We start from the raw sequence: 23364 nt of genomic DNA, 5'->3' as shown, positions 1-23364 counted from the left end.
ATTAACTAAAAATACATGGAGACGGGTGATAAACACAGGGTGTGTTCAAAAGAGTGAGTTTTGAAACCAGAGGAGGGGAAAAAATGACAGGCGCAAGATTGGTAATGGAAAAATGGAGAGGCAAAGGTTATTTAACACCTCACTGTTCAGTTGCCTGATCTTTGGACAGTCTTAAGTTTTTCTAGGAAAGCCAAGAGTAACTTATTTTAGAAGCTCTGGGCGCCACAGGCCTCCATAGGTATGCTATTCAACACCAAGTCCACAGCAGGCAGTACCTGGAGAAGCAGCTTCGACAAAAGGGTACACAGTCAGTATCTAGGCCCTGAAAAACCAATGGGTGTGAAATGCTACTCATGGATTCCTGTTGTCCTTGACCCTGAGGTTTAGGGGACACACTGACTATAGTGCAGCTGCCCCTACAAGGGGGCATCCTTTCCCTTGCCTGCCTTCCCTGTGCCCTGTGGCAGAGCTTGCCTTCTTTTCCATGTTCAGCCTGTGCTGCCCTGGGGTTGAGTTCCCAGAAGCCTCTTCACCACAGCCCACTCTTACTAGAGGCTGATTTTTACTATGGATTATGTACTGCCCCAATACTGACCTATTAGCCTGTATATGTATATGGTGAGATTGTAGGGAGGGGAGCAGAGGGGCCACTGGCGATGGCCTTGTTTGGCTGAGATAGAAACCCCAGGTTAGAATACGTGGGAGTGTCAGGTACTGGAACTATGAGAGGGAACACTTTGTAAAGTATATGATTGTCTAACCACTATATTGCACACCTGAAACTACTATAAAATCATCTTGAATGTAAATTGTATTACAAATAAAGAAATCATAAAAAGATAAATTGAAAAAAAAAAGAAGAACTCGTGGGGAGGGCATAGCTAGACAGTTCCCGAATGAGGTGGAACCTGAGTGCCACGTTAGAGTTGACATTCAATTTGCAGCCGCTGGCAGTGTGACACAGTATTACTTAATATCATATGGATATCAGATTGGTTTATACTTTACACTCAAGTTGATTATCATCAGACAATCAAAATGAGGACCAGTCTTCAATGAACAGGGGAAACCAATGGACAGTAGGAAAGGCATGGTTTGGGGAATCTTTGTAAAGGAATATACTATAAAGTGGGAGAAAAATCACTGTGTGTTGCCTGAGAGACTGGAAATGGTCTGCTTGGTGTAGGCTCCGCCAGTGCCCCCGAATGAAACGGCCCAAGGCGAGGGATGTAAGGGAAGCCGGCCTTGACAGGGCTCCCTCAGAGTGCTTGTGCTCCCTCCCTCACTGCCATTCAGGAATTTCATCTTTGATAAGAGAACCTGACTTCCCTAGACTTTGTTGTTTAAGATGCCTGGCACTCGTGAAGTCTTGAACCCATTACCCTTTTATTATGGGCTGCAGAAACTTTGGTAAAGGTTAATTAGTTCATACTTATCCTTGTGTGGTACTTTCACATCTCTGAAAGCTTTATCACCACCCATATTCGTTACTTATTGATCCTTTTTTTTTCCTTATGCTATATAACTTGGCTCCAAGAAAGGACATATCTGTGGTGGGGTCAGGACAAGGCCAGTGTTTACTTAGGCAGGCTGAGGCAATTCTTTTGCAATGCAAGAGAAATTTTTTTTTCTTAGATCCAAGATCTTGGGGATTTTAGAAATGCTGGTATTCAAACTAAAGCATATTTGAGGTTCTTTTCTTTCACCACCTGAATAATGATAAAAGATACCTTTTGAGACTATGATATTCTCCTGTCTTTCAGGATTTTTGTGGAAGGCATGCCAGGAACAAAGATGTTTTCCCTAATTTTGTTACTCGGTCAGGTCGCTAATAACGCACGAGGCCGTCATGTTGTCATCTTTAGAGCTTGTAGAATTGCCTGGTGACTCTGCAAGGCAGCTGCTTGGGCCAGGCTTGGCCAGAGATGCAGTGTTTCTCTATTTTTTTTGGACCTTCCCCTTCTTGAGTGTTTGGATTTCACCAGCTTGTGCCTTGCTCGGATGTTCTTTGACTGACTGCTGATGGGCAACCCCAGACGAGGCCTCCTAAGCCAGGCCCGAGAGAGTGGCCAACTCCCCAGTTAGTTCTCACCCCGCTTTTCTCTGTTCACTGACGTTCCAGGGCATTATTAGAGTTGGAAAGTTACCTCTACCTGCTTCCCCATTTTTTCTCTAACATTTTCTTTGCCTTCTCCACTGGTTTCCATGCTAGTATGTTTTAATCGGAGGGTCTCCATGGCTGTTACACCCTAGGATTTCCGTCTGTCCTATCATTTCGGGAGAAGGTCGTATTTATTGCTCCTGCAAACAGCAGGTATATTGTGAACTAATACTCTGGTGGAAGATACAAATAATACAGTTCACTATTTAGGCCTTACATTTGTATTTTTATGAAAATAATACTATGTACAACGTTTAAAAAGCCTACAGTTCCATAAGGTCTTTAATGAAAAAATTCAGTAATCCGCACATCCTCTCTGCCACCCTTAACTTTTCCAGCTGTTTCCTCCGATACTTACCTCGATGTTTCTAAATAATATCCTCATATTGCTCTGACAGGAATTTCCAGACTGTCCCTTAGGTTGGACGAGTATTTCATGTCCTTGAGCAAGCCCTGTGTCCACTGCATTTTCCTTCTCTCCCCTGCCCCACTTTAATTTTGGAAATATTTTCTGGTCTTGAGGTCTTTGTCAAGTTCATCCCAAGTAAGCAGTAAGTCAGGCTTCCTGAATCATTTGACTTATTCCCAATGGCTCCTGTTAGAATGTTTCTTGAATACTAAATGTGCCAATAACCAAACAAGCTACATGAAAAGACTCTATCTGGGTAGACGGACCTGACACAGTAAGTAAGAGGGGACTGAAAAATCACAGTAAACTGGCCCTGGCTGGCGTAGCTCAGTGGCGTAGCTCAGTGGATTGAGCGCGGGCTGCAAACCAAAGTGTCACAGGTTCAATTCCCAGCCAGGGCACATACCTGGGTTGCAGGCCACGGCCCCCAGCAACCACACATTGATGTTTCTCTCTCTCTCTCTCCCCCCCTCCCTTCCCTCTCTAAAATTTTTTAAATAAAATCTTTAAAAAAAATCACAGTAAACTATAAGAAGAAACCAGGGGGAGCTTATCACTGGGGTCTTCCTAGATCGTTCACGTTTTCTCAGATATAATTGAAAATTGAGGCTGTGGATACACTGAAGACTTCTTACAAGTTTGTGGCAGGTAGTCCAGTCTTATCTGCCCCTTTCTAGAAAACACATAAGGGGCTGGGCATTTGCAAACTGGAAGCGAATGCCCTCTGTCACCTCACTTCAGTAATGCTTAATCTAGGCATAATTAATCAACCAGAAAAGATAGGAAAGAGATGCCAAGGCCAAGAGCACTTCAGAACTGAGCACTTCATTCAGCGAGGGGTGTAATCAAGTTTTTTCCCCCACCCCTTCTCCTCCGTGACTTTTAGAGCATAATTGGGGCACAGTGCTCGGAAAATTCTTCTGGGGCATTGATAAGATCAGATAAGTTCTTGGAAAAATTTTATCTCAGGCAATTTCATTTGCCGAGACATCTTATAGAGCAATATATAGCAATTAGGGTATGGTGGGGGGAGGGGGGCGGAAAGAAAGGTTTTTATGAGAGAGAAGCCTGAACAATTCCATTAGAACAAGTTAACTTACCCAACTGTAGTCTGTTCTAACAACGTAAAATACAGATGAAACAAAACCATGAGATCGTAGTGAACAGAACTGAGAAAACAGCAATGACTAATGAGAACAGGCTTTTCATAAAAACACGTGTTTCTGAATTTCTTCTGTGAAGCAATCATGAAAATAAATCTGACGTGATCTGGTCTGAGTTCGTTCGCTCCTTTGTTCATGCGTTCACTGAGTGCATGCCCTGTCACCGCTGCATATATGCGAGGGGCTGGGAACGCAACGGGAAGGAGAAGCGGCATGCCCCAGCTCCCAGAGATTTACACAGAGCAGTCCACAGACCCAAACTGATATCTGTGCAGCGACGGGCCTGGCACAGAGAAAGGACCCTGACTAGACTATGGCGCCTGGGAATATCAGCCCCTGTAAAAGCTCATGTTGGATAGTTGAGCTAACATCTCAAGGCTGAGGATGGTATGATTTAGGAAAAGGGGCAAGGGGGCGGGAGAAGATGTTCTGGGCAGAGGAAACAGCACATGCCAGGTTCCCATGGCAGGAGGACCTGAAAGAAGGCCGTGGAGACCAGAGCTCAGGGTGTGAGGAGAAAGTGATGGGGAGCGAGGCTGGAGGGATAGACTGGCCTCATACCGTGCAGTCAAGGATTTCAAGTAGGGGAAACACGACTACTCTGCCTGTGGCCCGCAGGGTGGACTTGGGCCCTGTGATTGCACAGCGGCCAGTCAGCAGGCTCTAGCTGTAGCCTGGGGGCGGGGCTGTGGTTTGGGTGGTGGTCAGAGCTGGGGATGAATGCCATCAATCTGGAGTGGGGAGATTGATAGGACTTGACAGATTGGATATGAGGGATGGGGAACAGGGAGACATCCAGGGTTGCACCTAGGTGTCTGACATACATAGAATGTACCAGAATGGATGACATTACTTTTTTTTTTTTTAAAGAACTTCGGATGGTTTTCTACAAATAAATACTTTTGGTATACTTTTCCACAAAGATTGACAGATTTGCTTATGGCAAATCTTTAGGGAATGAAGTGGGCAGTGGGAGAGGGTGGTTATTACGGGAGGGACATGAATGCCAAAGTAGAATATCAAAGTAGAAGGCCCCAGACACCTAGAACTTCAAGTGTGAACATTGCCCAGAACTGACAGGTTGAGTAATGAAGTGAGGAAGGTCATAAAGACACCCCTCATACATTTTTTACAAGTGATTTAAATGAAAGATGAGAAACAGACACGAAAGAGAAACATACTGTGAGGCCTCTATAAAGTATGCATGTATTTGAATGAGAAAACTGAAAGGAATATCAGATTTTATTGTTTAGGGAAGATCCTTACCCAATGATCATTCCTCTAGAAGTAAAGGTTGAAATTTGGGAACTTGCGTTTGTACCGGATGACAAAACCACACTTGTTTTGTTTTCTAAGGTGATTGATATGCCGGAACACAACCCTGGCAATTTGGGAGGAACAATGAGGCTGGGAATAAGAAGAACGGTTTTCAAAACGGAAAATTCAATATTAAGTAAGTTTCTCCAACCGTTTGTTTTACGAGACATCGGGTGTCATTTGCCTTGCCCCTTCCCCCTCTCCTGCTTCTCTTCCAGAAGACTTCTTCTCACCTGTCTGCCCCCAACCTGGCTGCTCCTTCTGCTTCCCAGTCCCTGCCTCTGGAAGGGTTGGTAGAACGCATGTGGGTGCCCCCTCTCGTTTGATCTCCATGATACCCTGTCCAGTGGGCTGTTTTGTGATTTATGCATGCTCCTGGACATGACCTTCCACTGGGAGAGCCCTGATTCCAACTCGGTTTGGTTCTTTCAAATCCACTCTTCTCTACACTACATTGAAGCCTGCTCCCTGTTTAACTGTTCCATGTCTAACTGGTTTTAGACGCTAATTTAGGAACTTCTTTTTTTTTTTTTAATTGATATATGTATTCTTACATGTTTATTTTTTTTTAAAGATTTTATTTATTTATTTTTAGAGAGGGAAGGGAGGGAGATAGAGAGAGAGAGAGAAACATCAATGTGTGGTTGCTGGGGGCCGTGGCCTGCAACCCAGGCATGTGCCCTGACTGGGAATCGAACCTGCGACGCTTTGGTTCCCAGCCCGCGCTCAATCCACTGAGCTACGCCAGCCAGGATTTAGGAACTTCTTGACGATGAGGACGTTATGTCTCAGAAGTCTATTTCTCTGTCCTCTCAGTAGCTCCAGCATTGGGAGAGGAAAATCTGATGTCATCATTGCCGATCTCCTGATCTGGTATTTGCTGATCTTCCACTCCTGATAAGATTACTCTAGTTTCTATGGAATTTTGCCCATAGATCAACGTATTTTATGACAATAGCTTAGTGTAAAAAAAACACCCCAAAGCGGTTAATTCAATATAATAAATATATCTTGAGAACCTACTGTGTGCCTCATGCACTGGGCTGGATTCTGCAGGCATAGTAGTGACCAGGACAGATACCAGCCCTGCCCTCCCCGGGGCCTCAAAACAAGTGGAAAGGGTGGGCTGAAAGGGGTCATGTGACACGGTGAAGGGAGTGGTGTCGGCGAGGAGGGAGCTGTATCTGGGCGGCCCAGTGTCATTCCCGTGAAGTTTTAAGAAGACCTGAGAAAAATGCCCTTTTAACTCAAGGAAGAATCATATCAGAAATATGAGTTTCTCCTTTAAGGATAATAAATAGCATTTAAAGAACATAAAGCTTCCTAGCAAGAATGAAATTGAAAAAGGAAAAGTTTTGAAGTGTACGCCTTCCCCCGCTTTCTTCTGGATAAGAAACCATTGTTCCCTAAGTGACTTTTTTTCTTTAAGAACAGAAGAATTTTTTTCTCTTTGTGGCTTTCAGATGTTTTCAAATAGTTTGAAACTTTGTCCAAATGATTGCCTCAGTGACCAAAAATAGTTGGAAATTTAATGTTTTCAGATTGCATCTGCTGTGCCCTGGCTGGGTAGCTCAGTTCATTAGAGCGCCGTCCCGATATGCCAACATAGTGAGTTCGATCCCCACCCAGGGCACATACAGGAAGCCACCAATGAATGCATCAATAAGTAGAACAACAAATTGATATTCCTCTCTCTTTCTCCTCCTCCCTGTCCCCTTCCTCTCATTTTTTCTTTCAAGTCAATATAAATAAATAAGTAAATAAATAAATAAATGTGCATCTGCTCTAAAGGATTCAGTAACAAGCGAAACAAGCCAGGCAGTGAAAGACAAATACCATATGATCTCACCTTCAACAGGAACCTAAACAACAAAACAAAGAAACAAGCAAAATATAACCAAAGACACTGAAATAGAGGACAGGCTGACAGTGACCAGAGGGGAGAGAAGAGGGAATTTCAGGGGAGAATGGAAAGGGTTTACAGGAACAAATTTAAAGGACACATGGACAAAAACTAAGGGGAGGGTGGTAATGGGAGGGAAGTGGGGAGGGATGGGTGGGTGGGTGGGCTGGAATGGGAGTAAAAGGGAGAAAACTGTACTTGAACAATGATTAAAATAAAATAAAAAAAGATTCAGTAACAATTGTATCAAGCTTTTAAAACAAAGTGTGTATTTGCCTTGGCCAGGTAGTTCAGTTGTTTAGAACATTGTCCCAGTACACCAAAGCTGTGGGTTCGATCCCTAGTCAGGGCATTTAGAAGAAACAACCAATGAATGCATTAATTACTGGAACAACAAGTCAGTGTCTGTGTTTGTCTCTCTGTCTCTCTCTCTCCCCCTTACCTTCCCCCCTCTCTTTAAAATCAATCAATACAAAAAAATGTAAAAAGTGCGTATGTTCAAGATTTTTACATTTTTATCTGTCTTGATGGAAATAAGACTAATTTAGGATTTGGTTTTTGTTTTTTTTTTAAAGATTTTATTTATTTTTAGAGAGGGAAGGGAGAGAGAGAGAAAGAGAGAGAGAGAGAGAGAGAGAGAAACATCAATGTGTGGTTGCTGGGGGCCATGGCCTGCAACCCAGGCATGTGCCCTGACTGGGAATCGAACCTGCAACACTTTGGTTCGCAGCCCACACTCAATCCACTGAGCTACGCCAGCCAGGGCAGGATTTGTTTTCTTATAGGAAATATAAAGCTAATACTGATGACTTTCATGAATTTTAAACACAACCCCAAAGCTTGTTGCCTAGTATCTTTTGCCTGCCTGGAAAAACTTTGCAACAGCTTTACTGAGATTTAATTTATATACCATACAGTTCATCTGTTAGAGGTGCACAATTTACTGGTTTTTACTGATTTCACGGAGTTGTGCAGCTATCAGCACGGTCCATGGCTGAACATCTCTGCCACCTCCAGATGAAGCCCATTCCCTTCAGCTCTCACCACCACCTGTGCAGCCCTAAGCAACCATTCACCTACTGTCTCTAAAGTTGCCTGTTCTGGACATTTCCTATAAATGGAACCACATGGCATGTGGTGTTTGTTTGGCTTCTTTCATTTCGCATAACATTTCCAAAGTTCATCCACATTGTGGCATGTATCAGTACTCCGTTCCCTTTTATGTCTGAATAATATCCCATCATATGGACATAGCACATTCTGTTTACCCATTTGTCAGTTGTTTGACCTCTGGGTTGTTTCCAGGCCTGCCTTAAGTTCAAATCATGCGAAGGCAGGAGTATATGAACCCACGGCCCCCAGCAGGCATAAAGTTTTGCCTTCCCACCTGTGTGAGGGCTCCTAGAAAGGTTGTATCATGAGTACGAGATAAGCTTAGGACCACTGTGCTTGGCTCGATTGACCGTCATGAAAATATGACATATACATGACACATATCATATATATGTGATATACACGGCATAGTGATTTGTGGGGGGGGTTTCCTAGCTGCCATATTTCTTTTGTAGGAGTTTATCTTTTTCCCTAAGCCAGTACATTTCTTTTGTAGGATTTGTTTTTCTCTAGTCAGCCCATTTATTTTGCAGACTTTTCTCCTACTCAGCACATTTCTGCAAGAATGGTAGAAACAAAATACATTTGGCCACATTGCCTGTGACAATAACTTAGTGTTTTGATGAAAAGCATTTTGATGCTATTCATTCTTTATTTATATTTGATTTATAGGCCAGGGATTACAATGCTCTAGATTAAATGGAAAAACAGGACAGTAAAGGGGCTTTTTTTTTTTAGAGAGCATACTTTGAAATATGACCAAAGCCTAAAGATATTGATAGACACAGTGGCTGGGTTACTAGAGTGATTCTAATTTTTATATTCATCAAGGACAATTCCTCTTTTCTCCTTAGTCACCTGTTCATTCTTTAAAGGTTATGAAAACTGTAAATTCGAGTTTTCTTCATTTTTAACCACTTTATTGAGGAAAGGTTGACATACAAAAAGCGGTACATATTTAACATGTACAACTTGATGAGCTGGATTTGAGTTTTCTGAAGTGGAGGTATAGGAGGAACCTGATTTGGATAAAAGTCCTGCTAGTCATCATTGGTTCTATTTATAGAAAATGTGTTCCCAGAGGCTCACTCCCATCCTGTGTGTGTGTGTGTGTGTGTGTGTGTGGCGTCTTGGTCTACACAGGCTTTTTCTCAAACAAGGACTAATGATCGTATGTGTGATATTTTTCCAAACTCTATCCCTGACCCTTCTCCGAAGTATTAATTGCATATTCATGGCCTTTCCCAGACTTCACCTCTCATGCTTAGTTTGTATGCAGTCTTTTATTGCAGCATGACTTTTTCATGTATCTCCTCTTCAGGTCTATTATTTGGGCATATAATTTTTAATTGAGGTAAGGAACCATAATCTACCAATGGATTTCCTATTGTTACACATTTTGGGTTGTTCCCTGCATTTCGTTAGAAAAACGCTGATGGGGAGGAACATCTTGACACAGAGCTTATATACTTTTCTTATTTCCTTGAGGTAGATTTCCTGTAGCCAGACTCCGAGGTCAAAGGGTAGGAACACTTTTATGACTAATACTTCTGCCAGATTGTTTGAAACAAGAGGTGAACCGGTTCATGATGACGTTAACTGTACTGTAGTGTTCCTTCTTTCTCTAGTCTTTCCTGCTACTATATCTGTGATTTTTCTTGCTCTATTAACACCAACAAAAAAGACCCTTTGTTACTGTACTTTATTTTGCATTTCTTTTCATTGCTACAAAGCAGAAACTACCATCCCCCTCAAATATGATTTACTTGTGTGTATACTGCCCATTGCCTCAAGTCTCCACAAGCATTTAAACATGGGGAGGGTGTGATTTAGCTGCCCAAACTCTACTGCCTAAATGGTCTAAACCAGGTGTCTGTAAACAGCCAGGTAGTCGACATTTCTGTCACAACTACTTAACTTTGCTCTTGTAGTGTAAAAGCAGCCACAGGTAAATATGTTAAGTGGAGGAGCCAGGCTGTGTTTCAGTCAACCTTTATGTATAATGAAATATTATTTTTTTAATTTTTTTTCAATCACATAAAAATGTAAAAACCATTCTTAGCTCAAGGACTGAACAGAAACAGGCAGGGTAACCGCCCTGGCTTCAAAGCCCACCATTACAATCACTTTCCAAAATGTAACTCGCAAAACACACATTTTATGATTCTTACATTTTCCCAACACTTTACAAGCCTTCACATCTGTATATTTTATTGCATGTAAATTACACCTCAATCTGAAAAATAAATCCCACATTTAGCTGGGAATGTAAATGGTAGGACTTATCTCCTTACAGTGACACCTTTACTTGATTGATGAACTCATTAGATGACTTTTGAAAAGTAGGGAGAAATGGCACAGAGCAGGGACGCATTAAATGGGGTGCTTTTACCGGTGAAAAATCTAGAATGAGGCATGGCTAGAGATGGAGGGGGTCAGGTTCAGGTGAGAGGGGAGGGAGAGTACTGAGGAACATGTTATTAGAGGGTTTTAAGATTGCAAAGTAAACTTTATCATTTTGCCTATGGCTCAGCTGAGCATGAGGGATGAGAAGATAAAATCCAAAGCAATTCAGACAAGGTTCGGAGCTCATTCAGGGAATAGCTGACAACTTGTTTGATGTGTTTCCAAAGTGTTACACTTGCAGGCTCCAGGCTTACATTTTTTGGTTAGGTCCCGGACATGTTGCCAACACTTGCCCTGGAATGGAAGCAAGTCTTTGTGCCAAGTGTGGTTTTCAAACCAAAGTGCCACCTACCAGAAAGAACGTGTTTTTTGGACCAGCCAGGTAACATGTTTGAATATAGCACACTCCTGTGTACGTGCACTGGTAGGAATGCTAGAGTAAACCCAATTCAAAGCAGTCTGAATTCTATATGCAATTTGTGTAAGTCTTGCCCTCCAAATCAGCATCCAAATGATTAGGGTGCCCTTGCCTTTAGAAACAGGGGTGGAAGGGTACAGAAGAGCCCTGAGTGCTCTGGGAGGCATAAGAGGGAAAGGGAAGCCCTGGCTGCCGTAGCTCAGTGGACTGAGTGCAGGCTGCGAACCAAAGTGTCTCAGGTTCGATTCCCAGTCAGGGCACATGCCTGGGTTGCAGGCCATGGTCCCCAGCAACCGCACATGGATGTTTCTCTGTCTCTCTTTCTCCCTCCCTTCCCTCTCTATAAATAAATAAATAAATAAATAAACAAATAAATAAATAAATAAAATCCTTAAAAAAAAAAAAAAGAGGGAAGGGCCAGCCCCTGAGCACTGCGCTGGGCAGGGCAGGAGGGACATGGTTAAAAGCGAGTGGATGCCATTTGTCCTCTAAGGGTGTCCAGACCAGTGGAGGATGTCACACCGGGACAAGCTGGAAGGAATCAGAACCCCCTGCAGGTCACCATACACAACTGGGGACCAGGTCCTGGTGATGTCCCATTCCGAGTTCTGAGATGATGACCCTCATCTTCGGGGCAGCTGCCATGGGGACAGTGAGAATTGACGTGACGCTGGCACAGGAAGTTGGGGAGAGCTCCTCCGGGTGATGCCGCAGGCAGTGTGGCAGAGTCTAGGGCGCAGGAGGCCAGTGGAGCAGGTAGAAATGGATGCTTGAGGAAAAGACTTAATTTGAGGGGTCCTTCTTTCCATTCTCTCATAAGGAGGAAGAGGACTTGACTAAACTCTTGGTTCTGCTTTACTGTAAGACCAAAGGGCTTTGTTCTGAGAAAATGGAGGCAAGAAGCCAATTGAGAAGGTACCGAATGAATCCCAGTGTTAAGGAGCTGGGTGAAATTCACGGCATCGGAAATTCAGAGTGGTTCAATCTCAGATTCAAAGGAGAAATCAAGATAAGGGGAGACAAATTTTGCCGAGCTGGAAAAATCGTTTTTGCTTTCCTATGTCTTATCAAAGCATTGATAGAGAAAAACAGCTTCTGGTTCCTGGTGTGATTGCATTCTTGGGAATTTCAGGGGAAAAAATCATGCTTTGCAAGAAGCCTTAGCTGGGTTAATGAGGTGATTTACAGAACAGTTTAAAAGAGGTCGCCAGGGATTTTAGGGGTGCTGAAAGTCTGTGCCACAGTAATCTGTCATGCTGAGACACAAATTTGAAGGGAGCATGGTGGGGTGCTGTGACAGGAGTGTGCCAGCTGGCGGGCCTCCCCGCCTCCCCATGGATGGTCCACACTGCAGGTGGCTCTCTCCCCTGCTTCCTCTGCCTTTTGCTAGGGAAACCATTTGCTGAGCTGTTTTTGTTAATACAGCAGTTCGCCGGTCTGAGATATAGCTCTTTTAGTCATAACAACAGATGGCATTTATGTCCCCCTCACTGGACCGACACTGTGGTGAGCACTTTGCCCAGCGGAACTAGTGGGGTAGTTGACAGCCCAGCCCCTGGGACCACACTGGCCATTAGAGGCCTTACCTAGTACACCTCAGTTTCTGCATCTGTGAAATGGACATCAGAATAGCCCCTGCCTTGTAACCTTCTTGCGAGAGTTACATCAGTCATACACGTGAATTCTTGGAACAGCGCTTGGCGCAGAAAAAGCACTGTGCTCGTGTGGCTGTTAGGGGCATAGCGTGAAGGGTTTATTGTATTGACCTGTGATTCTCCCAAAGCGCAGGGTCAACTTCAGTTAGTCACCTACTTTTAAGAATGGGGTCCATCTAGGGCAGGGGGAGGGGAGAAGGGCTGAGCCCGAGGACAGGGGGAGCAAGACAGCCCCTTTGTCTTGCAGGTTCTCTGCAGTCCCTCTGCTTTGCTGTCCTTGCTCCACACCTGCTAATATGGACTAGAAGAGTACAGAAAACCTAAGAAAAGCAATGTTAAAAATGGGATAAAAATACTAAATGGTGGGGGGGGGGGAGACAAACGATAAAAAAGAAGGTGTTGCGTTAAAGGCAAGGACTAACACTTTTAAAGAAGAAAAGTCGCATTTTTATACTCGAAAATTGAGATAAAAGCAGATTGTGAAAAATAAAATTAGGGAAAGAGGAGGAGTTTAGATACTTCAATGGAGTAAGATATTTTATAAAAATTAAAAGAATGATAAACTGCCCTGGTTGGCGTGGCTCAGTGAATTGAGCGCGGGCTGCGAACCAGGCATTGCAGGTTCGGTTCCCAGTCGGGGCACATGCCTGGGTTGCAGGCCATGACCCCCAGCAACAGCACATTGGTGTTTCTCTCTCTCTCTTTCTCTCTCTCTCTCTCTCCCCCTCTCCCTTCCCTCTCTAAAAATAAATAGATGGAATCTTTAAAAAAAAAGAATGATAAACCAAAATCCCAAAATAATAAACGAAGAGAGAGACAAATAGTGGCTGGCCTGGATGCACTTTCTAAGCACCCATGATTAAGACGTTGTGTAGGACCCAGCTTCATTTTGCATGACAAAAGGAAATCTTAGGAAGGTTAAGTCACTTGTCAGAAACTCACTGAGCTGATTTCATGGCCTGAATTCTTGAACACCTCATTATACCCAATGGCTGGACCTTGATCAAACAAGGGAATGGCAAAACCCAAAGAGCTTGCAGAGCTGAAAGCTTTCTGGTGCTGAAAGCCCAAGACAGGGTTCCTCAGGTTTCAAGAGCAGGGAGGGTCCTGTGGGAGGAGAAAAGGGGGTACAGAAAGTGAAGACCCCACCCTTGGCTTCTGAAAGCCATGATGAAACCGTGTGTGTGGCTTGAGGTGAGAAACGAGCCATGAATGAACGTTGGACTGAGCAGCTGGGCCAATAGGACCAGGTAGGGAATGTAAATGTGTCAAACATCCAAGCAGGAGAAATGCCGTAGCTTAAGCTCAACAATCAGTGGCAGCTGCAATCAGGGTTAGAGAGGCAATACAGAGTAGTGGCGACTACGACAAATGGATAAGCTCTTGTCCCATCAGAGGCATAAGTGCTACAGGTGATAGCTGCATGAAGAACTGTGGATTCACCATGGCCAATATTCAAGAGAATTTGGACGTTGGGAGATCTCCCGATTTTTAAATGTTGGCAACTTATTTAAAAATTGAAAACGTTTATCTGCCAAGACTGTGTAATCCAGATATACTGAAAATCTGCATCCTAGGCAGCCTCTTGGGAATGTCATCTGCCAAGGACATTTGGATTCCTTCTATCTTTTAGCTTGTATAGCTTTTTGGAGGGAAAATTTTTACTCTGAAAAGGAGGAATAAATCAGATTCAGTTGCAGAATTACTAACACAGAGGTGGGGGTGGGCAGGACCATTAATGAGTTAATGACATATTATGTATGAGACAGAATCTACCCAGTAGCACATTTGAGAAGGAAATGGTGTAATTTGGCAAGGAGTTTTTGTTTCTAATAACCCTGTTATGCACACTATTGGTGCCTTGCTGCCTACACTGGCAGTATTTCATAGGTCCTAAGACCTCTATCAGTCGTCTGTCTCCAAAGCTTTGCTGACAGTTGCTCCTTAAGTGAACATTGCGTTTATGTGCAGTTAATATCTGGTGCATTTTATTTTGTCTCCAAAAAGACTAGGACAGAAAGGAAGATCCAGTGCCTAGGATTATCGCATGGCAGGTGTACTCAATAAATCCATGTGGAGAACCACTCATAAGGACGTGGTGTTTTTTTATTTTTAATATTACCTCTTGTTTTCTGGATGACCTTGATTTCTTTTATTTTATTTATTTATTTATTTATTTATTTTTAGAGAGGGAAAGGAGGGAGAGAGAGAGAGAGAGAGAGAGAGAGAGAGAGAGAGAGAGAGAGAGAGAGAGAGAGAGAGAGAGAGAAACATCAATGTGCGGTTGCTGGGGGTTGTGGCCTGCAACCCAGGCATGTGCCCTGACTGGGAATCGAACCTGCGATGCTTTGGTTCGCAGCCTGCGCTCAATCCACTGAGCTACGCCAGCCAGGTTGGATGTGGTGTTTTTACCCATCAGCCTTTTTACTACACACCGAGATACATTCTCCACTCAATAGTATCTAGCACCTCGCCTGATTCTCCTCCTATAGAGCACATTTGGTGACAATGCAGATCGGTGGTTCCTCACCAGGAAAGCATGGGGGAGTCGCTCCTGCAGCTCCGTGAAAACCCACATGCCCAGCACTCTCCTGAGAGTAACCAAATCAGAATCCCTGGTGCCAGCGTCCTGGAAGGAGCATTCTTTGTTTTATTTTGTTTTTTTTAAGATGTATTTAGCCCTGGCTGGCGTAGCTCAGTGGATTGAGTGCGGGCTGTGAACCAAAGTGTCGCAGGTTCGATTCCCAGTCAGGGCACATGCCTGGGCTGCAGGCCATGGTCCCCAGCAACCGCACATTGATGTTTCTCTCTCTCTCTTCTCCCTCCCTTCCCTCCCTAAAAATAAATAAATAAAATCTTTTAAAAATTTTTAAAAAAGATGTATTCAAATAAAACCGAACTGGTAACATTCTGAGTTGATTCTCAGCATAAGGTTCTAAAGGAAACTTTATTCCCCCCCCCCAATTTTCGTGGACAAGGGATGGATTAATTTTGTACGTTCATTCTTTACAGATTTATAAGTGATCAAGATAGATTTTGAATGTAGAAAGTAACATTTCCAAAGGCCTGAAAACAGGTTTCATTATATACCATGTAATATATATATAAATGTTTCATTCGTTCAACAAATATTTATTGAGTACTTACTTATGGGTTAGGCACTTGTCTCAAGAATTGTGGGGATAGGTCCCTGTGTTGTCTGCTGTCTTGCAGAGCTTCAGGTTCTTCTGTTTGGATTTCATAGTCTAGCAATAACAATAGCAATCTCATGGTTTACTGACCCTTCTAGCACTTCCCATATTTGCATTTACTGTATTTAATCCTTCCAACAGTCTTATGAACTAGAGACTATCCTAATCCCCATTTTACAGATGAGGAAGCTGAGGCAGAGAGGTAAAGTCATTTGCCCAAGCCGCACACACATCCATTACATGGTGTGGTGGAATTTAAAGCCAGCCAGTCAGGCTCCAGAGCCACTGCACCTCCTCCCTCTTCTGTCACCTGAGATGTCTCAGCAAACACAGCGTTTGCCTTAAGCCAGACAGCTGGGCGTAGGTCATGCAGTTTCAAAGTTCACGTGATATCATGCTAGTCCTAATGACTTGACGTTTAATGGCTTATATCTTACTTTGTGGATTTTCCCCATTTTCCTCACCATCGCTGTCAATGTTGGCGGGCTCTGTAGCTGAATTTGCTAAGTCATCTGTTGCAATGAAGGAAACTGAGAAGAGATTTGGGACTAGAGGAGAAAAGGGCAATCACAAAGTCAGAGGTCCTAAGGGAGTCAGAATCCTCTCAAAATTGGGTCCACATCTTTCAGCTGCTTTTTCCTATAACTTCATGATGACAGATGTGCTTCCATTTTTCCAGCTGGGCATTACCGTGCCATTGTGTTTCATTTCTCCTTTAGTGTTTATGAACTGATAGTTGAGTACCAAGGCTCTGTCTCAAACGACCCCCCTTTCTGTAGCATGCTGGAGTTCTCTCAAAGGAGCTTCCTGCCCCCACTATCCCTGTTTTTTTTCTAAAACACATACCTAAATACTCACTGCCATTAAGATCATCACCAGGGAGCGCCGTCTGTATGGGCAGAATTGCAAATAGAAGTTCAGTCATGGTAATTGAGCACACTAGTCATAGGAGAATAGAACCAATTTGCAAGTGAAAATCTCAAACCAGACACCAGGCATTTGGTCTCTCTTGGTAGAAACATCCTGTTCCTCCATTTCAGGACATCTGGGAGAGTGTGCTGCTCTCCTGCCTGTTGAATTGAGCACTGCTCTCCCAGTTCTCTTGGGTTTGACAATGTGTTCCAGCACTGCTGGCAGGTCCCTTTGTCCCCTGGCTGTGTGCCTGGAGTCTGCATCCTGAGGGCTGTTGCTGAGGGAATTGTCCTTGGCCCCTCCTACTGTCCCCGTGCTATAACCCACTCAGCACTCAGGCTATCCTGCTTGTCCACCTGCTCCAGTAGGGCCTGTTCCTGAGAGGTGTCTGGTGATGGACTTGACACTGTGGTCACTGGCCATCCCACTGATTGCCATGCCTACTGCCAAAATAGGTCACGCCCAAGATGCTGCAGCACATGCAGAGAAAGACAGAGGTATGGTGGTGGTTGTTTTTTTTTTAAGATTTTATTTATTTGCCCTGGCTGGTGTAGCTCAGTGGATTGAGCGCGGGCTGTGAACCAAAGCATCGCAGGTTCGGTTCCCAGTCAGGGCACATGCCTGGGTTGCAGGCCACGGCCCCCAGCAAACGCACATTGATGTTTTTCTCTCTCTCTCTTTCTCCCTCCCTTCCCTCTCTAAAAATAAATAAATAAAATCTTTAAAAAAAGGCAGCAACCTCTGTCTGGCTCATTTAAAAAAAAGATTTTATTTATTTTTAGGCAGAGGGAAAGGGTGGGGGAAAGAGAGAGGGAGAGAAACAATAATGTGTGGTTGCCTCTTGCATGCCCCCTACCAGGAACCTGGCCCACAACCCAGTCATGCGCTCTAGACCCTTAATCCAACCAGCAACCCTTTGGTGTGCAGGCTGGTGCTCAACCCACAGAGCCACACCAGCCAGGACAAGAGAGGCATGTTTAATAAGCCCCACATGTGACTCTCAGCCACACACTCCTAGTTAAGAACCTTGGTATAAATGCATTCATTTAATCCAGCAGTCCTCTATTCCTGATGCTCAGCTTGTTTCCAATTGTTTTCTGTTAAGTAACACAGCAGTGAGCATATTTGTGGTTACATCTCTGTCCTCGTTTCTGGGGTAAATTCTTAGAGGTTGAATTTTAGAGTCAAAGGACAGGCACATATATATTTTAAATTCTCACCCAAGGATATGTTTCTGTTGATTTTTTTGGAGAAAGGGACAGAGAGAGTGAGAGAGAAACATCAATTGGTTGTCTCCCATATGCGCCCCAGCTGGGGATCGAACCCACAATCTAGGTATGTGCCCTGACTGGGAGTCAAACGTGCAACCTTTTGGTGTACGGATCGACGCTCCAACCAACTGAGCCACCTGGCCAAGGCAAAGTACAGGCATATTTTCAAGGTGTGTGTGAAGCAGTGTGGCTAGTACTGTGTGAAAGTGTGTAGTGCAAAAAGCATGGAGCCAGGTGGGAGGAGACCTGGGCTCAAGGCCGTTCTGTGCTACCAGCATGGCAGGGCTTTGGACAGGTTTTTTGGTTTCATTTCTCTTCCTTTGGTTTCCTTTTCTGCTTTTGTAAGATGAGCCTTGTTATGAATCTGCAGAGAAGCAATGGTGTGGTCATTACTCGGTCTTTGAGTCCTGCAGGTAGGTGTGTAAAAGGAGTCCTGCTGTCGTCCATGGGGGACTGGCGTAATGGCAGGCTTCCCATTAGGTGATGTGATGGTTTACTCGAGACTTGCTTCAGGGTTTCAAAGAAGCCATTGCCGTCCCGTATGATAAGAGAAGAAAATCTAGATTACTATCTGGAGTCTAGTTTATTTTTAGGCCTCTGATAGAAATCAAAGAGACTTTCCCCACGCATATGCCATGGGTGTGGTTCCAAAGCCGATTGCTCCAATATTAATTTCACTCTTGAATCGTTACAGGGAAACTGTATGGCGATGTTCCTTTTGTGGAAGAAAGACACAGACATCGATACGAGGTATGCTTGCACGTGAATTACTGCGGAATACAGATGCTTCGTGCAAGGAACCCCAGTGGTTACAAGTGGGCCTCTGGAAAAGAGTAGGGGGGATGGAGTCCCATGGGCTATGTGGGCGTAGGGTAGATACCAGATCAAGCCCAGGGTTCTGTTTTGAGGGAGGACTGGTGGGAATTGGTGCTGAGTAGGCTACCAAAAATAGAAAATAATTTGCTGAGTACAGGCCATTTTTGGTCTTATTTCCATCAGGACCTGGCTCTATAAGTGGGGCAAGAACTGTTGATCTGCTTTGCCTAAGTGGTGGCTAGAAGGTGTAAGAACTACCATGTACACAATAGTCCGGTCATTCATTCCTTCATACTCCTTTTGTATATAATATGCAATGAAGGTGAAAGTAGCAAAGACGCACATGGTCTTTCTCCTATTGGGGAGCTTATATTCTAATCAGAGAGGACAAAAAAATAAGATAACAAATACAAATAATTATATTTTATTTTTTTATTTTTTATTTTTTTTAAAGATTTTTTATTTATTCACTTTTAGAGAGGGAAGAGAGGGAGACAGAGAGAGAGAGAGACAGAGAGAGAGAGAGAGAGAGAGAAACATCAATGTGCGGTTGCTGGGGGTTATGGCCTGCAACCCAAGCATGTACCCTGGCTGGGAATCGAACCTGCGACACTTTGGTTCCCAGCCCGTGCTCAATCCACTGAGCTATGCCAGCCGGGGCTGCAAATACAAATAATTATAGATTAAATAATATATCAGGCAAGCCACTTGTATCTAGACTATATAAAGAGTTCTTAGAACTTAATAATAAATAATGACAAGGGATCTAGATAGACATCATTTGTCATCAGGGAAACGCAAATCAAAACCACAAAGAGATAGAACTTCACACCCATTAGGATGGCTATAATCAAAAGATGGATAACAACAAGCGTTGGTGAGGATGTCGAGTAACTGGAACTCTCATACATTGCTGGTGGGAATGGCAAATGGTGGAGCAGCTTTGGAAAAGAGTCTGACAGTTCCTCGGAAGGTTGAACGTAGACTTACTATACAATCAGCAAATTCCACTTCTATGCAGTTAACCAAGAGAAATGAAAACATACATCCACACAAAAACTTGTACATAACTGGTGATAACAGCATTACTCATAATAGTCAAAAAAGCGGAAACAACCAACATGTCCATCAACTAATGAATGACAAATGAAATGTGGTATATCCATACAATGAAATATTATTTGACAATTAAAAGAGATGAAATGTTGGTACATACTACAACATAGATGAACCTAGAAAACATGCTAAGTGAAAGAAACCAGTCATAAAAGACCACATGCTGTGTGATTCCATTAACATGAGAATGTAGGTTAGAGACCTACATAGAGAGAAAGAATGTAGGTTAGTGGTTGCTAGGGCCGATGGGTGATGAGGTGGGGAAGATGATGGTTAAACAGTGCAGGGTATATTTTGAATTGTTTGTGGGGATGGTTGAATCTTATGTGACTATACTAAAAACCACTGAGCTGTACAATTTTAATGGGTGAATTGTAAGGTATATGAATTATATCTCAATGAAGCTGTTTTCTTAATAAAGAAAAAAGGTTTACAAATTTGAGAAGTAGCCTAATGTTAAAAAAGAAAATAAAAGCATATGTGGTTAAGATTGAGAAGGGTAGGGGGACCCTACTTTGGTTTTAGATAAGGAAGTGCTTTTAATGAAGGAGAGGCTGAAGAGTTTGGGGAAAAGCTAGTGATGAGATGAGTGAGGGAAAGGGCTATGAGCAAGGCCATTGAGTTCTCATCTATAAGCACTATTTTATTTTTTTAAGGTTTTATTTATTCATTTTTAGAGAGAGGAAGGGAGGGAAGAAGAGAGGGAGAGAAACATCAATGTGTGGTTGCCTTTCACACACCCCCAACTGGGGACCTGGCCCACAACCCAGGCATATGCCCTGACTGGGAATCGATCTGGTGACCCTTTGGTTCACAGGCCAGCCCTCAATCCACTGAGCCACACCAGCTGGGGCTATAAGCAGTATTTTAGTAGAAAACTTGCTCTAAGCTTCTTTTTAGAGGTTTTATGTAACTATACATAAAGAAAGCATTGGGGTTAGTCATAAGGTAAATAAGGTTGTTTCAGTCTTCAAGCAGATTTGTGATTTGGGGAGAGACAGTTAATTTTATATATATCTCAAAGCAAGACACAAATATGGGAATGGCTGTAAATAGCTGATCTCAAGGTCCCAAGTCCAAATGTCTGTGTCACAGTCCCACTTAATGAATCTCATCTTGGGTGAAAGAAGGTGGCCTCCCCAAACTGAAGAGTTGTGATTAGACTATTTTTCAGATTCATCATGAATTTAAAAATTGGCTTTAGGGGTTGAGTATAGACATTAAGTACGAATGAGAGCAACACCGAAATGGAAAACCCACCCGGTTGGGGGAGGGCCTTTTACTAAGCTGATACGTCTGTATTGCTCTGTTGCCCAAAGACATTTAATTTCTTTTTTTTTTTTTTAAATATGATTTCTTTTTTTTTTTAAGATTTTATTTATTTATTTTTAGAGAGGGAAGGGAGGGAGGGAGAGAGAGAGAGAGAAACATCAATGTGCGGTTGCTGGGGGTCATGGCCTGCAACCCAGGAATGTACCCTGGCTGGGAATCGAACCTGGGACACTTTGGTTCCCAGCCCGCGCTCAATCCACTGAGCCAAGCCAGCCAGGCCAACATTTTAATAGTTTTGAACCCAGGGCACTTTCAGTATCATAAATATGCATAAGGTAGGAGTCAAGGTACCACTGATCTTCTTAGAAATCGTATTAATCATAATCATAAAGTCTTTCAGTTTTTAAATGCCAGGGCTGACATTTAATTTCTTGTTCCTGCAGGTGAACCCTAAGCTGATCAATCAGTTCGAGCAGAGTGACTTAAGTTTTGTGGGTCAGGATGTTGACGGGGAGAGGATGGAAATCATTGAACTGGCAAGTAAGTGAGTGCTTCATCTTTGAAAATTTCCGTGTTGAGCTGACATCTTTTTGTTGACTGTAGACCTGTGAGGCTGTAACTCGAGACCCATTTTGTTTGGTCTCTTTCTTTTCCTCTCTCCTTTGAAATAGCTATGCAACTCATTATAAGTAATGTGGACTAAATATAAAGTGTGTGAGAAAACAGACTGCCGGTAACCCTAATAATTGTGGGCCTGTTAGTATGACCCTACTATGACATGCTGTATTGTTCTACCAGTTATACCAATAGTATGCCTCCTTACCATTGCTGCCCCCTTCTCCTCTTGCCGGCCTCTAGGTTAGGCACTCTGGGAAGGGCAGCAGCCCACTGTTGAGTAGCACTCTGCTTTGCCTCTCCTTTCAGGGACAGTGGCCCAAAGCCCTGCCAGTATTGGTGACTGGTGTTGACATCTGCTGTATGTGGGACCTGACCCTTCAGCTGGTGTCTGCCTTTCCCTATTGCTCATGCTGCATGGTCAAGTGTGGGCCAGTCACCGTACTCCGAGTTCTTAGTGAGACCGAACACAGCACAAAGGCATCAGCCTTCTGTTGAGGCAGATCACTGACGAAGTTGTTGGTGGCTGCGCCGGGCTGGGGCACCCTTCGGGGACATAGGCACAAACTATGCATGTGTTATTGACAAGACAGAGGACAGTGTTCTCACTCAGTGCTTCAAAGACAGGGTAAGCCCATCCTTACAGCCGGTCCCAGCTCTCTTGACATTTTAGCCCAGGGCTTGGCAGACTTTGATGGGTGGCCCGGATTCAGCCTGCTGACTATTTTGCTACTGGTCATGATCTAAGAATGGCTTTTACATTTTAAAATGGCCGAAAAACACAGTATAAGACTGTAAAATGTAAAAATGATATGACATTTTCGTATCCATAAGTAGTTTTATTGGAGCGCAATTTGTGTACTGTGTGTGGCTCCTTTTACTCTGCTATAATGACAGTAGCGAGGAGTTGGGAAAGAGCCTTTCTGGTCCCCAAAGCCTAACATTATTTACTATGTGGCTCTTTACAGAAATGCTTGCCCAACCCCTGTTCAAGACCCATGCATATACACTTCATTTAACTAACTTGAATTTAACCTTTTCAGGTGCCCGTTTTACCTGTTTGTCTATGTGATTATTTTCCTAGGATTTCAAACTGAACTTATTTGAAACTAAATTTACCTGCTCTCTGAACTAGTTCTTCCTCTTGACCATTTCTGTTAAGCTTCCATCAGTCTCCTTGTCCAGGGTTTCTCACCCTTGCCACCTCTGACATTTGGTGCAGGGTAATTCTTTACGGTGGGCACCATCCTGAGCACTGTGGGAAATCTGCTAGCATCCCTGGTCTCTACCCACTGGGTGCCCGTGGCGCTGCCTGCCCCTCCCTCCAAGCACAACACTCAAGAACATCTCCAGACATTGCCATATGCCCCTGAGGCACACACGCACCCCTGGTTGAAAACCACTGTTCCAGGCCATCATGCTTGGAATCGGACTTATTTAGCTCTTTTTAAAAAGATTTTATTTATTTATTTTTAGAGAGGGAAGGGAGGGAGAAAGAGAGAGAGAGAGAAAAACATCAATGTGTGGTTGCTGGGGGTCATGGCCTGCAACCCAGGCATGTACCCTGACTAGGAATCGAACCTGCGACGCTTTGGCTCGCAGCCTGAGCTCAATCCACTGAGCTAC

General features: G+C 43.6%; 1 protein-coding gene across 1 annotated transcript in view; it reads left to right on the top strand.

Moving 5' to 3' along the window:
• The window catches only part of CTPS2 (CTP synthase 2), a 101356-nt gene that overhangs the window by 58115 nt on the left and 19877 nt on the right, over positions 1-23364 (top strand). Inside the window, exons 14-16 of the mRNA XM_028522902.2 lie at positions 5090-5186; positions 18614-18669; positions 21567-21663. Of these exons, the coding sequence (XP_028378703.1) occupies positions 5090-5186; positions 18614-18669; positions 21567-21663 (250 nt within the window). The remainder of the gene's footprint in view (positions 1-5089; positions 5187-18613; positions 18670-21566; positions 21664-23364) is intronic.

The sequence above is a fragment of the Phyllostomus discolor genome, chromosome X (genome assembly GCF_004126475.2).
Source record: "Phyllostomus discolor isolate MPI-MPIP mPhyDis1 chromosome X, mPhyDis1.pri.v3, whole genome shotgun sequence".
NCBI classification, from domain to species: Eukaryota; Metazoa; Chordata; class Mammalia; order Chiroptera; family Phyllostomidae; genus Phyllostomus; species Phyllostomus discolor.
The sequence above is the reverse complement of the archived record's forward strand: the minus strand, read 5'-3'. Positions and strand labels throughout refer to the sequence as shown.